This window comes from Heptranchias perlo, chromosome 34, assembly GCF_035084215.1.
Source record: "Heptranchias perlo isolate sHepPer1 chromosome 34, sHepPer1.hap1, whole genome shotgun sequence".
NCBI lineage: Eukaryota > Metazoa > Chordata > Chondrichthyes > Hexanchiformes > Hexanchidae > Heptranchias > Heptranchias perlo.
Genome location: NC_090358.1, coordinates 7,220,701 through 7,236,140, shown reverse-complemented (window position 1 = coordinate 7,236,140; position 15,440 = coordinate 7,220,701). Strand labels below are relative to the sequence as shown.

At 41.1% G+C, this 15,440-nt stretch overlaps 1 protein-coding gene across 3 annotated transcripts in view; it reads left to right on the top strand.

The window, feature by feature from the left end:
- akap13 (A-kinase anchoring protein 13) overlaps positions 1-15,440 on the top strand; it is a 322,499-nt gene that overhangs the window by 75,698 nt on the left and 231,361 nt on the right. For all 3 annotated transcript variants that reach the window (XM_067971374.1, XM_067971373.1, XM_067971372.1), the window contains exon 3: positions 8,063-8,106. In XM_067971374.1, coding sequence (XP_067827475.1) covers positions 8,074-8,106 — 33 coding nt within the window. In that variant the 5' untranslated portion in view covers positions 8,063-8,073. The remainder of the gene's footprint in view (positions 1-8,062; positions 8,107-15,440) is intronic.

Genomic DNA, 15,440 nt, shown 5'->3' with positions numbered 1-15,440 from the left:
TGAGAACACAATTGGGTTGGGCCATGATCTGATAGTCTACCAACATTCAGTGTCTAGGAAGAAAGGCCCCTTGGGCGCAATTCTGGAGGGATGTGCTTCAGCAAGAGTCAGAGCTGTCTGGAGAAGAGGGGGGGAGAAAATTGGCAAAACGAAATTCAAGATTATGTGCATTTGCTTTATTATGTAACTGTCAGGACCTATATTTAATATGTCACATCTTGAATACACTGGTGGTAATGGGGATAAAGGAAAGGCTTTAAGGTTATTGTCTATTGATCTGGACGTGCTTTGTGCTCGTTCAGTAAATGGAAATTGTGAGCCTTGCCAGTAGCTCGAAAGAGGAATGATGTAACAAATGCTCATTGTTGCTGCAGTGTGAATCTGGTTAGATTTAGAATTAATGCCCATTCCAATTCATCAGTCATTAACAAACCTGCTGGTATTATTAATAATGGAAGTGTAGCCAGAATCCTAATAAACAATACAAGTGACTTTGCTGTTACTAAGCTGGTGGTTCTAGTTTGAACCCAGCGCCTGCTTTCATGCAGTGGGAAGGCTCTCCTGCAAATACTGATGGACTCCTGGGGGGGGTGCTTTGTCCTGCCTTCAATAGCATGCTGTTAGCAGCCTGGGGAAGCAGTGTTATCGTTGCAAAAGTTGTCTTTTTGTTGGTGCATAGCAACAGAGGTGGCACTGCTCAGAGTATTTCAGAGAAATTCAAGAATCTCGGAGCTTCATGGACCTTGTTTTGAAAACCTTTGCTTTAGAATGGTGAGATCTAGCGACAGTGAGTTATAGGGGCCAATTGTTACTATTAATGGCAGGTGTAAAGGAGAAAGCTGATCCACTCTTGCCTAATGATAAAAGTGAACATTCACCCTATACTGTCTGCTCCACACCATTGTCACATTGAGAGTAGGCAGAGCACTGTATGCGTAGTTGCTTGGATGCTGTATACTTCATGATCGGTGTCCAAATTCCGGTGACATTTTGAGTTATACTGCACTCTGTATGAACTCCTGGAGGAGGTCACATACCTCTTAATTTTATTGTGTTTGGTAGTCCCCGATCACTTGGATTGATTATCATATCGTTTTGAGTTGATGTGAAAGTGATGATGTAATCTCAGCAAAGAGCAAATGGTACTTTTGGCTCTTTGCTGACATTAGAAATTAAAGTTCATGGGAACTTACTTTAAAATTTTAATTTTATAATTTAAAAGTTTGCTTTATAATGCTGCAGTTATACTGCAGGTGATGTGAAACCCAAGCGATACAAGCCTGCCTCCTAGAGAATCCCAAACTGAAACAAGTTAGATGAAGAGGAGGCTTGTGTGGAACATGTAAATGCTGTCATAGACCAGTTGAGCAGAATGGCCTATATCTCTGATGTAAATTGTGTGTAATTCTAGGTAAGTTTGTCTTCAGTTACATTTGATGTTCTATTTTACAGCATTGCAAAAATGTATCCTGTAAAATAATCAACACACAACTATACTGTATACCTCCATTGAATTGTAGAATTTTAATGCGCAGAAGGCGGCCATTCGGCCCATTACATCTGTGCTACCTTTCCAAAAGTCTCATTACCCTCCACTTTTCTCGTAACTCGTTTAAATCTATTTTTTAAAATCAAATATTGATCCACTTTGCTTTTAATGACTATATTGGATTCTGCTCCCACCACTTTCTGGTAGGGCATTTTATTTTCTAACGATCCTCTGCGTTTATATGGAAATAACATTCTCCTGACCTTTTGATCTTTTGGTGGTGATCTTATTTATGTCATCTAGTAACCAACTCACTGACCAGTAGAAACAATTATTCCCTACTTATCAACACCCTTCATAATTTTGAACACCTCTATCATAGCTCCTTTTAATCTTCTCTGCTGTGATGCAAAGAGCCCAAGTTTCTCTGATCTCTTTACATAACTAAAGCCCTAAAGTCTCTGCATTATCATGGTGAATCTGTTCTACTCCCTCTCCATGGCCTTGGCATCCCTCCTAAAGTCAGGTACCCAAAACTGGACTGCAGCTTATTGTAACTGCAGCTGAACCAGCTCCTTATTACCATGATCATCGATCTGCACTTACTCCCAAAATCATGCTCAACTTTCTCAAATAATTCTGTGCTCTGGCTTGTGGAAACCAAACATTCACCTGTAGTTCATTCGACTGGTTAGGAACCTGTCTATGTCAGATGTAACCAACCCTTCAACTATACTCTGCTGTGTCTGGTTTTCCTGTAAACCAAGTTTGTCTCATAAGAGTTGACAGAAAAACTGGTTGCTGAGTGTTGCCAGGTCCATCATTCCTGAGGCGATGTGTGAATGAGTTAGGAACATAGGAACAGGAGTAGGCCATTCAGCCCCTCGTGCCTGCTCCGCCGTTTGATAAGATCATGGCTGATCTGTGATCTAACTCCATGTACTTGCCTTTGGCCCATATCCCTTAATACCTTTGGTTGCCAAAAAGCTATCTAGTATTCAGGCCTGACGCACAGGTGTCTTATTTTCAATAATCCTTAAAATGCCTTGTGTACCACCTTAGTACTACATAGCTGTGGAAAAAGTTCCCACTGATGTACTTTCTACTCCTAACTTTGTAATTTTGAGATGGTGTCTTCTGGCATGTCAGCCCTAAGCCACAGTGAACTGTGTGCCTGGATCAACTTTGCAAATTCCCTTCATAACCTTGAAAACTTGAGTTGGATCTCTTGTTTTTAAAACAAAACAGGCCAGCTTCCTTAACCTTTCCTCATAACTTAAATTCTTGATCCCTAGAATCATCATCCAGCATGACTCTCAACCCTCTCAAGGGTAATAATATCTTTTTTCTGTTATTGAGTGAGCAGAACTTTAAAAAAAAAATCTATATATTAGCCTTTGTATCTTTATTTGGCATTACTTAACTACCCTATTTGTGGCTGATTGCTTTTACAGCTTTCGAATGAGGTTTTAGCTGATGGGTGAAAATTGCATCTTTCCCAACCTTGGTTTACTTCGTTTTGGTGGCCTTGTTTTGAATATTGGTTGATGAAGATGGTCACGATCCAGCAATCCGGGGAGTAGTTCATGGGATGCGATCACGGGGCTGGCCACGTCCATGCCACTGAGCTTGAGAAAGAGAGTTGTGATTCACTTCAACAAATCAGTCAGAGTCAAAGTAACTTCAAACAGAAGCAATTTATTTTGTCTATACCGAACCATGTATAAGACAGTCGCAGCTGGCACTAGATAGGTATATGGCAAAACAAGTAAGGCAATTTAACAATAAGTGATGAGATAATCAAATACTGGACAAAGTCACTATTTCTCGGCAGTCAGCAACTCGATGAGGTGGGACGACGGAGAACGGTAGTATGGCAGAAGTCTTCAAGAGCCTTCAGTCGGGATCTCTCTCCCATCTGGTTGAAGACCGTTATCCTGCTCTGGAGCTAGTCTTTATGTAACAGTTGTTTTCAAGTCACAATGTTCTTTGACCACATGGATGGTATAAAAACTAACAATCACCTGAGTCTGAGTAATGCCTATTCTTCCATCTGATTATCAGCTATTTCAGTGCTCAGGTCAAGTATTGTCATGTTTGTGGTTCTTTGACCTTATTTATCTGGACTTTGTAGCCAAGTCTTAGCTGATTGTCATCAATGTAGTTTATGCTTACGTTCACACAAATAAGATTTGGGTTCCGGAGCAATGAGAAATCAAAAGGGCCTTGGTTACATATATTAATCATTACTCTACCTTCCCGATGGTCACCACTGCCTGGCCTAATCAATGCCGTTGCCCCTTCGTGAGATATAACTTGTTCGGGGTCATCAGGACCCTCCATGGGGAAACAGTTATCAGCGGTATATGTTATTAATCTGTAGTTGGTTAGCTGAGAAATGGTAGGGCTGTCACAAGATTCAGTGCAGACCATGGGGCTGCAATCCTGGTGCAGAATTTGGGATATTAGTTTGTGAAGACTAGAAGACTCCAGATGATAAGGAGGTTGTGTTGTCCTCCTTTTGGAGTTCTGGTTAGCCTGTGCGGCTTATTGATTTGGCAGGAAGCTGACAGAATCCGTATGCTGTTGCCAGGTTTTGAGTGTTAACTGTGCATAGAGTAAGTTTGCATTTTTTCAGTTTGGGGTCCCTGCATCCTAGAAGGTCTACAAGGAGACCCGGGGTACCTGAGTCATCAGATTTCTGTCCTTCTGTGGTCATATTTCTGTATCATTCTGTATTTGTTGGGTTACTAACCATTTTGTAAGGAAGTTTTCTACAATGAGAGTACTGTTTTGCTTTCGAACTGACACTATCTTTTGGAAGATAGGACAGGAGGTCCCTGGGACTGTGTGCCCCATACAGGAAAAACTTGAAAATCCACTGGTGTATAGAAGATAAAGCAAGCACTTTAACACTTTGGTTACTGAAAGCAATTTGTTGCAGCATTACATAAAATTACATAGAATTTTATAGCACAGAAAACAGGCCATTCGGCCCAACAGGTCTATGCCGGTGTTTATGCGCCACATGAACCTCCTCCCACCTTACTTCATCTAACCCTATCAACATTTTCTTCTATTCCTTTCTCACTCATGTACTTACTAGCTTCACCTTAATGCATCTATGCTATTCGCCTCAACCCGCTCCATGTGATAGTGAATTCCATACACTCACCATTCCCACACAGCATATTCAATCTCTGTGTATCAAATTCTGTGCAAATGTTTTTTGAAAATTTATGCTAAAATTTTATTGAAAATGTTAAAGAAATGCCATTTCCTTATTTTCAGTAGTTGCTGAAGATATTTAGGTGGCCTGATGATATCTTGAAGGCTTGAGGTTGATTAACAGTTTGTTTCTATCAGAACTGTTGCACAATAGTTATTGCTACAGGCTGCACCTGTTATGTCAGCACTGAATCCAATAGAAAATCTAATCTAAAATCTATGAGGCAGTGGTGGTTGACATTTCCAGATTTATAGAATGCAACCCCTTACTAAGCTGTGTTTAATTTGTGGACCAATAGAATGGTAAACTTGGGTCAAAGATTACAAATACGAGGGAGGCCTCTTGGTCCAACTTGCCGACCCTTCCATAGAAACCTACAATCCCCCAGTTGTGGCATCTCACTGCTTCGGAGATTCGAGTTTTTGTTGCACAACCCTCCCCAGAATTATCAACAACCCATTCCAGATACTTATCTTTGGTATGGTTAAGTGCTTCCTGTCATCAGTCCTGAACTTGAAATTCAATTCAAAAACTCAAGAAAATTGAATTTTAAAAATGGCAGAGATTGTTGGTGAAAATAAGAAACCTACAAGAAATGCTGTTACCTTATTTCATTTTCTGTAGTCTGCTATCCCTCCTTCCCTTCTTTCCTTCTCTCTGCTGTTATAGTGAGTGTGGTTATTCATAATAGAACAGCCCTTATATTGAACTTATTTTACATTGCATTCTAAGCCAAGACTGAACTCTAAAGTTAGTCCTTTTTTATTCAAGTAATTTTTTATTCAGCCTTTATTTTCAGCCTCCTGGATTTAGCCATCTCGAACCAACCAGTTGCTTAATTGGTACTTTGGTCAGCTTGACTCAGTTGATTGTGCATTCGAGCCCCATTATGGACTTGGGTGCGTAAGGTAGGCTGACAATTTAATGTAGTACTGGGGGAGTGCTGCATTGTCGGAGGGTACTGCCTTTTGGATGAAATGTTAAATCAAGGTCCTGTTTGTCGGCTCAGGTGGACATAAGATCCCATGGTGCTCCCTGGTCCTCAAATTGTACCATGGGATCTTGAACATCCACCCGAACAGTCAGAATGATTTAACGTCTCACCTGAGACACCTCCAGCAATGTAGCACTGAAGTTTCAGCCTGGATTGTGCTCAAATCCTGGAGTGGGACTTGAACCCGTAAGCTAAACTAATCCGGCTTTCAATGAGATAGCACATCATTCTAATGAAGCGGTGGTTTAAGGACATCAGATTTTCTAGGAGCAGGGAAGCGCACGGGCCCAACAAGCCTGAACCTTTTTTTAGTGATAAATTTCCATCTCACCCAGCTTCTCACCATATCCTTCACACCCTTTTCTCTAGAAAAGCATTGAATTATGTTGTGAACACGTTTATCCACCTCCGTATTTTCCAAGGTAATGTATTCCACAGGTCTATTACCCAATGGGCTTTTTTATAATGCCTTAGTCGCAATAAAATTGTTGTTGCACAGTAGCAGTAATGATTTGATCTTTTTGAAATGATGTGTCATGAACCATTTCTTATTGTCCCAAGGTGACAGTGAATTGGTGCAACAAAGTTCTCTTTTTTTTCAGTGGTTTCCATGCTGTGTCTGATACTAAATGTGACTTGAAGCACTTGGAAAATAACTGTCAGCTCCTTTTTGTTTGCAGTAAACTTTGAAAAGGAAGGAAAAATCTAATTGATATAGTTTGACAATACTGTTTCTGGCCATGGGCACTGATTATGAAACTTAAGTGTTAGACGTTTTTTAAAAAAAAAGCAGTCATTATGTAATCTGGAATAAGAACATAAGTAAAAGTCAAGACCATTGAAGCTCATCCCTTTAGCACCCCAACTCGCTTGCCCCACTATCCAGCTATATTTTGGACCTCTTTGGTGCCTTTGATTCTATTCCCTTGTCTAGTAGGTTATTCCAACCATTAATCATCTTTTAAGCATTATTTAGAGATCAGTTTTGAATTTACTTTTCCCTAATTTGAATGTGTTTTCTTGTCCTTCTCTCCTTACTTGCCTTGAAGTAATATTCTGGGCTCGTATCAGAGGTTTAAAGCAAGCTAATAGAGTGACTACAATTGACATTGATATGTGCTTCTGCAACAGAGGGACAGCCCGGTGTACGAGCCGCAAGGCTATTTGTCACTTGAATTCCATCAGTAGCTAATCGTTCCACCCAGGGAAGGAAATGGTGCAGTGGGTGATAAAGAAACCCTGACACTGCTCATTTCATCCAGTTACAAGTCCAGTCGCTATTGGTCATGGAAGCAATGTTTTATAGAAGGAGGCCGTATCGATGTTAATATTTTTATGGGCCAATATAAATGAGGCTGAGTGGAAAGGGAAAAGGAGAAAGTGTTCATTCTAACGAGACTGACTGTACCGCCAGTTTTGATATTTTGCTCCTCCCTGTCCAATTTCCTGTTTTCCTCTCCTGAAAGACCTTGAATTCAGGCTGTGGGATGGTTTCATAGGCACTGGCTGCCCCCTTGATTCGTGCGTGTCAGCAGGTTATTTAATTGGGCTCAGCAGGCTGTCCGTCTGCAACCCCAGGATCATCCCGGAAGGCAACAACAATCCAAGGCTCCTTTTCATGATGATTCGGCTGCTCAAACCTCTTTTATCAACCCTTGCACCCTTCTCGCAACCCAACTTTCACAGCAAGCTCTCAATCACCTCTCCTGGCTCGCTATCCAATCCTTTTTATTATTTTTATTTTATATGTCCTCTCTACCCTATATACGATGGGATGATTTTTACATTAAATGAACTATATATAAGTAAGTTGGGGTGGGGATCATTACAAGCAAAGCCTGATCCTATATGGGCAGACACTTGCTTGTGTACGTGTGAACGCCATCTAACAGAGGTTACTGGATAACGATCAGAAGTAGGAACCTGGGCTGATTTTCCTCTACACTCCAAATCCAGCGATCGCTATGACCAATTTTAGCACTGCCTGGGTGAACCCAGTAAATTGTATTGTACCTGCTACCTTCCAGTCTGTATAATTCAGTCCCATGCTAGTCAGTATGTTTACCAAATAAACTAACTGCTTATTTGGTTTTAGCTCTTAAAAGATATCATGATGTTTGTAGGGATTCCGGTGTATGGAGTCTGTTCTGCAATGTATTGGGGAAAATCCTGCTGAAAGTCAATGAGGAATATTTGGGACTGGAATAAATGGTATAAGGAATCGTATTTTCAATATAACAAAGTAATTTGTTTGAAGTGGAGGTTTTATGACTGAATATATTACTAAATAACTTTATGGTTTAAAGAATAACTTTGCATGTATTTATTTTCTTTCTCTTCCTACTTACAGCATCCTGTGTCATGAAACTTACACCAAATCAAGCTCCATTGTATGTAAGTAATGCTGAATCCATTTTAAAAAAAATATACTAAATGTTTTTCAGAGTTATGAAGCTATTGATAAGTTCAATACTTCAGAAGCTCTTCTCTAAGACAGTCATCCAACTCTTCCTTTACTAGGTTGGATTTGTGATCTAGGAACTAACTAACTAGAGTGTGTGTGTGGATGCATTGACGTTTTATAAAGGAGATCCCTCTGCAAAACCAGGTAGTGCAGTGGGTTTGGGTACTGTCTTTCATCTCTGGAACCAGGTTTGAATCCCGCACCAGACTAAAGGTGGAAAATTTCTCTTTGCTCACTGTAAGGGTCTTAAGCAAAATGAGTTTGGATATTTTCCACTGAGTTTCAAGTGGGCATAAGCCCAGAGCACAGAGCTGCCTCTGATTTGACGTTAAATTAGCAATCTTAGAGAGAGACCACCGTATTGTGGCTGGTGTGTGAAAGGAGAAGTTTTCATCCTGGTGTTACAGTGGGCGTTCTTCTGAGCTTAGGGGCAGAGACATATTGTCAGGGTGGACTAGATAAAGTTTTATTGTGCATCTGACCTGTGCTGTACCTGACCTCGGAGTGCTTTACATTGACACTAGGTGTCTGGAAGGGGAAAGTGTTTCATTCCCTCGTGCTACCTTCCCTCATCTTGATGAACACAACTCATGACAACTGTTATCTTTCCTTTCGTCGCAATCTCTTTTAAAATGGAAGCTTTAACAAAAGGCGGTGCGTTCCTCGTTTCTTTCTGTGCCTGTTAGGTTTAAGCAATGCCAGCTTTACTTACCCAAAAATTGTTGAAATGTACTTTAAAATAAATTTGTGAAATCAGAAATATGTTGGATTTGATCACTGTCTTGTTTATACGTGAGCAACTTTTAAGAAAGGATCAGGTCATGAAGTATTGAACTGTATTTACAATTTTTTTTAAACTCTTAAATATTTTCCAACTTAAATGTCTTTCTCTTCCAGGTTTTGTTCCTTTTGCTTAGTTATTAGAGTGGTTAATAAGTCAACATTTATGTCTTACTAAGAAAGGGAAGATCTAAACAATTTTTAAATTCCTATTATTTCTGCAATCAAAGTGGAATCATGCATTACTTCAGCTCCTGATACCTGGTGCAAGTGGGCGATAAATTCAGCAGCTTAGTCCCCAACTTAACAATCTGATTTTTTTTTTTGTTGTATTAGATATGGAGCAGATCCCCTATTTTGACTCCAACACCATGTTAACGGCTTATTTCTTATGGTCCAAGGTACCTTGAGTTTTTTTAAATTGAGAAATCGAGGTGAAAGCCAAAGCCCATAATACAAGACATCACTCGGTTTGACAAAAGTGAGGTATTGATTAAGTGATGCCGTGCTTGGGTGTTATAAATCTGTCAATTGTAGGAGGAAAGGAAGTCTGAGGAAAGTAAAGCATTCTGAGGTCCTAGTAAAGAGTGAGATTAAATGTAGCTCACTAAGCGATAGGTCTTATTTTTGACACTGCCATCTGTATTTCTATATTTTGGCCACTGTGGTACGTAGTATGAGGCTTTTGTATACAGTGGCTTTGCTTAAGCTGTTGAATATTCACAGTTGCTAAATACATTTCTTAATATGGAGCTGATCCACAAGGACTAAGTACCATATTTAATCCCCATTCTGTGCTGAGTTGTGTTATTTGCTGCCCCAGGAAGCTGTGGAAGCTACATCATTTAAATAAATTTAAAACAGAAATAGACAGTTTCCTAGAAGTAAAGGGAATTAGGGGTTATGGGGAGCGGGCAGGAAATTGGACATGAAGCTGAGTTCGGATCGGTCAAGGCCCTGTGGGTGGCGGAGCGGGCCCAGGGGCCGAGTGGCCGGGTCCTGCTCCTACTTCTTGTGTTCTTTAGATTTGAGGTTAGGATCAGATCAGCCATGATCTTATTGAATGGCGGAGCAGGCTCGAGGGGCTGATTGGCCTACTTCTGCTCCTATTTCTTATGTTCTTATGTCAGCTAAGGTGGTGTGGTGCACTGCAATTGCCTTAGCATTGTTAGGCTAGGGTAGAGTGGGGCCTGAGAAGCAACCAGTGCTCTTGCTCTCAATAATCAGATGCTTGCAGTCCAGGCTCACACACGAAGCATGGCCACATGGACAATGTACCAGAGGGCAGGTGGCATCTGTAGAACCGTACTCCTGCAAGAGTCAACACCTTCAGGATAGATGGGGAGAAAACTTTGGAGGAAAAAATATGATCAGGATGGACTGACATTGATTATAGGGCTTGTTATTTATAGGGATAGGATAATTCCATTCTGTGATCAAACACTGCTTTATCTGAGTGCCATGTGCAAAAAAAATTGTCCTAACCTACCTGCAAGGCCTTTAGATTTAACTGCTTGAGTCAGCATACACTTTTTGCAGTTTTATTGGATCTTAATATTTAATTATTTGAATAATTGTTAGGATATTGGAATTCTGATGCAGTTTGCACTGCGTCAAAAAATTAGTTATATAATGTTCTACGGAGCTGATCATTTTTGTTTGCGGTTGTGTTTTAAACAATCTCTCATTTTTCCTCCTCTCATGAAGGCGCTGACTCTGCGGGGGATTGGGGTCGATCGGCACTTGTAGCCCGTTGTTCGAGTGTAACCCACAGTGAATGGGATACAATTTCATTGGCAGTGAGCTGCCCTCTGATACCTTGTTCAAATGGCTGCTACTTTTGTTCATGTGTGTGCCTTGTCAGTGAGTGAGTGTCAACAGGCCATCCAGCTAAGGATGTTAAAATCAAGCCAAATCTGCCTTGAACCAGTGTCTGCATAGGCAGGGGGGGGTCAATGCATAGTGTTCAAAAGTGGAAGCCCTAGTTGGGTATTTTTGGGCCTAGCCCAGTGCTGCTGAGACCGATTGCAGCATCTCTACCACTGCCCCAGTTATGAACAACTAACTCATAGGCCAGGGATCTTAGCTAAAACCTTCCCACTCTGTACCTACCTTCCCACTCATTCAGTTTTTATGATTGAAAATATTACTTCAGACCTGTTAGGTGGAAGGCTGTCCTTTTCTCTTCGCTCTTCTCTTCCCCCACCCTCTCCCAGTTGCATACCGTGTCTGTCCACTAGAATCAGGACGTTTCATTCACAGGATCTGCAATCACCGAATCCTAGCTTAAAGATCAAATTTGGCTTGCAATCATTGCATGCTCACTGAAGTCTAAGCTGCACTGAATTACTGGGAAATCATGTCTATTTTATACATACAGATCAGCGTTTTTCCAGTAATCAACTGCAGATTGAATTCCAGAAGACCCGCAATGCATATATTTAAATTTTCTCAGCCAACTGTGTTTCTCTATTTGCCTCCCACTCTAATGTTTGCTATGTTGGACTCGGTGTCAGTTGGCAGTTCCTCTGGCCCAGAGGGCCAGCTATCCACTCCAAAGCTCCCTTGTGAATGCACAAAGCTTTCAGCTGTTGAGTCAGCTCGCCAGAAGATCAGAAGAGCTCCCACTTGCCCTTTTGCATTCACATTCCACAGTATTGATGAAGGCCAAAAGGCCGGGTGTGCATCACCTGCCAATATATTAACTGGCAATACTTCACAGGGACAGATCTCCAATCTTTGAGTTTACATTATCATGTGTTGATCAGTGGATTAACTAGTCTAGTAGGAAAATGAGTACTATTGTCCCAATGATGCTGTGCCAGTACCCAACCCAGTCTAGTTTACTGGATACTAATCAGGAACAGCAATTTTGTCTGGATTTTTTTCCTCCACTTAGTGCAGTGACCAATTGCAGTTCCCAGACTGCAGCGTTTGCCCGAGATCAACTAACTCGATGAATGTTGAACCTTCCTGATCTGTGTAGCTTGGTTCCACACTGATGCACTTACCAACTAAGCTAGCTGTAGAAATACTCAAAAGTAGGCAGCATATGGAGGGGAGGGGGCTCGCTGTGCTTCAATTAGTAGAAAGCTTGAATCTGAGGTGCAGATCTTCTCTGCAGTTATGATATTTCTATGTTGGACGTTACTTTTTTATATATTTAGTCTCTTTGATGGTATTCATTTCCTTCCCTTACAAATATGGAGCCAATTAGGGTCATGTGGCACATCTGCAACTCATGGGATTTTGGGGCATATGCCAGAAGCCAGTGATGTACAGTGTATCGTTTTATTTGTAACCACTATGATGCAACCGATGGATCCATATACTTAAAATCAATACAAAAAATATTGGAAGCAGTCAACAGATCCAGGAGGCATCTGAAAAGACAAAAGATAAGTTAATATTTCAGGCAGAGACCTCTTCATCTGAACCCCAATTCCAATAGTTTCTGTTTTTATATTAGACTTTTACAGCTGTTCTTTTCCTCTCGAAGGGTCAATATTTGATTCAGGTTTATGGTTAAGTAACTGGAAAAGCTTCTAGACTCTATCAGTCTGACTTTCTTCTTTTGATGCATAGCTGGTTTAAGTTGAACGAATACCTTGAAATATATTACATTTCTGTAAGGAAATTGAAAAACCCCAGAATCTCTTATGTATGCAGCATGCAGTACCACAGCATTCATTCCTTCAAAAAGCAATCTTCTCACACAAATGAGAGCTCATTTTAAAGAAAAATCTCCAAAAATGGCCTAAATCAGTATTTAATAGTTTCAAATGATATGTACTTGTTTTTGCTGGCCAATTGATATGTGTTAGCAAGTTAGGAAAGCTGAATTGGCTGAGGTTCATTTAGTGCTGTTACTCACAAATTTTCTGTCAAGGGTCCCAATTCCAATCAGTCCTTTGCTTGAAGGCCACTCATGAATGCTGCAAGACACACTACATCAATTGTTGACCAGACTTTGTGTGTCTTGGAAGTTTGCAGAATTGTGTTGCTTGTGTATGTATATGGTTTAATAGGGAGTAGGAGGGACAGTCTTTGAAATTGGTAGTGAGATTTAGATTTGCAGAGACTCGATCCATCTCCCAACTAGTTTGGCACATAAATCACCACATTAATTTGAGGCTGGTATTTAGAAGAGATAAGACGTGAGTTACGTACATTGTTGAGAACTCCGTGTGAGTGAGTGTCCAAAGAAAGTCTGATCGTTTGTCAAAATCTAAGCAAAATGGGAGAATTGTATTTTTCATGTATACAATTTAGATGAGCAGATCATCCTAGGACACAATGTTGTTCTTGAATCCTGTGAACATTCACCTGAGGAAGGAGGAAGCCTCCGAAAGCTTGTGAATTTAAAATAAAATTGCTGGACTATAACTTGGTGGTGTAAAATTGTTTACAATTGTCAACCCAAGTCCATCACCGGCATCTCCACATCATGTCTGTGTGGAGTGAGTTTCCAAAGTGTCTCCCATTAACACTTGCCTATTTAAAACAAAATATCATAATCGACTGACAGTAGGTAATGCCATGGGCAATTTGCTGTTTTCTTTAAAAAAAAATCGTCCCTTTTCCCATCAATTTTCTCTCTTCTCCTTCTGCAGGAGTTGACTCCTCCTTGGGGTATGGTTCTCTGGGTAGTGGGTGCCCTCTAGTACATGCCGCAAGTGCCCATTCTTCACCTGTGAGCCCAAGTAGTGGGTGCCAGCGGGCAATTTACTGGGGGGAAACCCCACTGATCTTTTCCTCACCCGAAAAAGAGAAATATGCACACAAACCATCCACACATGCGCCCTCTCCAGTAGGAGTTGCCTCAAGCAATCAGCAATGGGAGCTCCTTTTTCCTTCTCTATCCCAGGATGCTGAGGCAAATTGTAGCATCTCAATTGCTGCCCTGGTTGAGCAACAATTCAGCTAACTCAGTATAAGCAGAGAATTGGGTTCCTTCCTGGCCTGTGTGACTCAGACACCTAGTGTGAAGCAGCGGACACTATAACTATTTGTCTGGAATCAGTGGCGCTCAAGTACTTTCTTTGTTGGGGGTGGAATCAGGCATGCGTTTAGAGAGAAAGAAAAGTCCACCTTCGATTGTAAACATGTTGGTCCATGTCTTGGATATTCTAGAATGTATTATTTTCCAAGGTACCATGAGCACACAATGCAATTATTAATGAAACACTGCAAATCTTGGCATGTTAAAGAGCGAATCATCTGGTCGGGAATTTTCTGGTGAGTTTAGTTCCTAGAACATTTGTTAGTCATGAAAGCCCATGCACTCTTGTTGCCAGACGGTTTGCTTCTGTACAAAGTGGCGTTGCTTATGTGAGTGCAGAGTTTTCTGCCAAGTGATGTAATGACAACACTGGACTCCTCCAACTGCTTCATCATTGACTCAATGATGTTATCACATAAAACATGATTGCACAAGCTTAGCCCTTTAGTATTCACACTTCTGAGATTGTTCAATATTGTTTATTCTCTCCCTCCCACCCCACCCCCTTCTAATTTGATCCCATCCTTTCCTGAGGACACTGGCTCATACAGTTTCATGGGCGCAGTTTGTTCTCCATTGCCTTGGCCAAGTGGCCATTCTATATATGAGAGCCTTGTCAGTGAGCACAACTTCACGATTTGAATATAAAACTGGATGGGGGAAGAGAGGTGCGGTGGTGTAGTGGATTTTTTTGTTGAATTACTAATCCATAGGACGCGAGTTCAAATCCCACCATAGCAGTTTGAGAATTTGAATTCATGTTTAAAAAGCTAGTATCAGCAAAAAGTGGCCATGAAGCTGTTGGATTGTCGTAAGAACCCAACTGAAATCTAGAATCTTTACACCAACATGGTTGACTCTTAACTGTCCTCTGAAGTGGCCTAGCAAGCCATTCAATTGCATCAAAAAAGAAGAAAGCACACCAGTACCACCTTAGGGCAAACAAGGATGGGCACTGCGATGCCCACATCCCGAGAATACATTTTTAAAAATCACAGCCGAGCCAGATCCTGTCGTCTTTTGACATTGATAAGTGCCCTCTACTGCAAGAGCTGGCACTGGACAGATATCAGGCATTGGGACCCTGGCTGAGTTTGTGTTTGTTTTTGTTTTTCCTTCTCCTTAGTCCAGAGGTGCTGAAGTTAACTGTAGCCCCTAACAGTTGTCCTGGCTGAGTTTGGCTAACTGAGCATAGACCAGGGATTGAACCTACATAGAATCTAAAGCAGAGCAACAGGTCATTTGGGGAAAATGGTCCATCCCAGTATTCATAGTCCACAGGAGCCTTCTCCCACTCTAATGACCCCTTCCCACACCAGCGCCATATCCCCATTCTTTGGGCTATCTCTGGTGTGTATGATTCAGTACCTCACCAATGGTGCATCTTTCAACTAGGCCATCACAGGAGTGTTCCTATAGTTTGCACTTCTGTTTTGCCTATATATTAAATTGAAATTTAGCATAGGGAAATGTTCTTACACT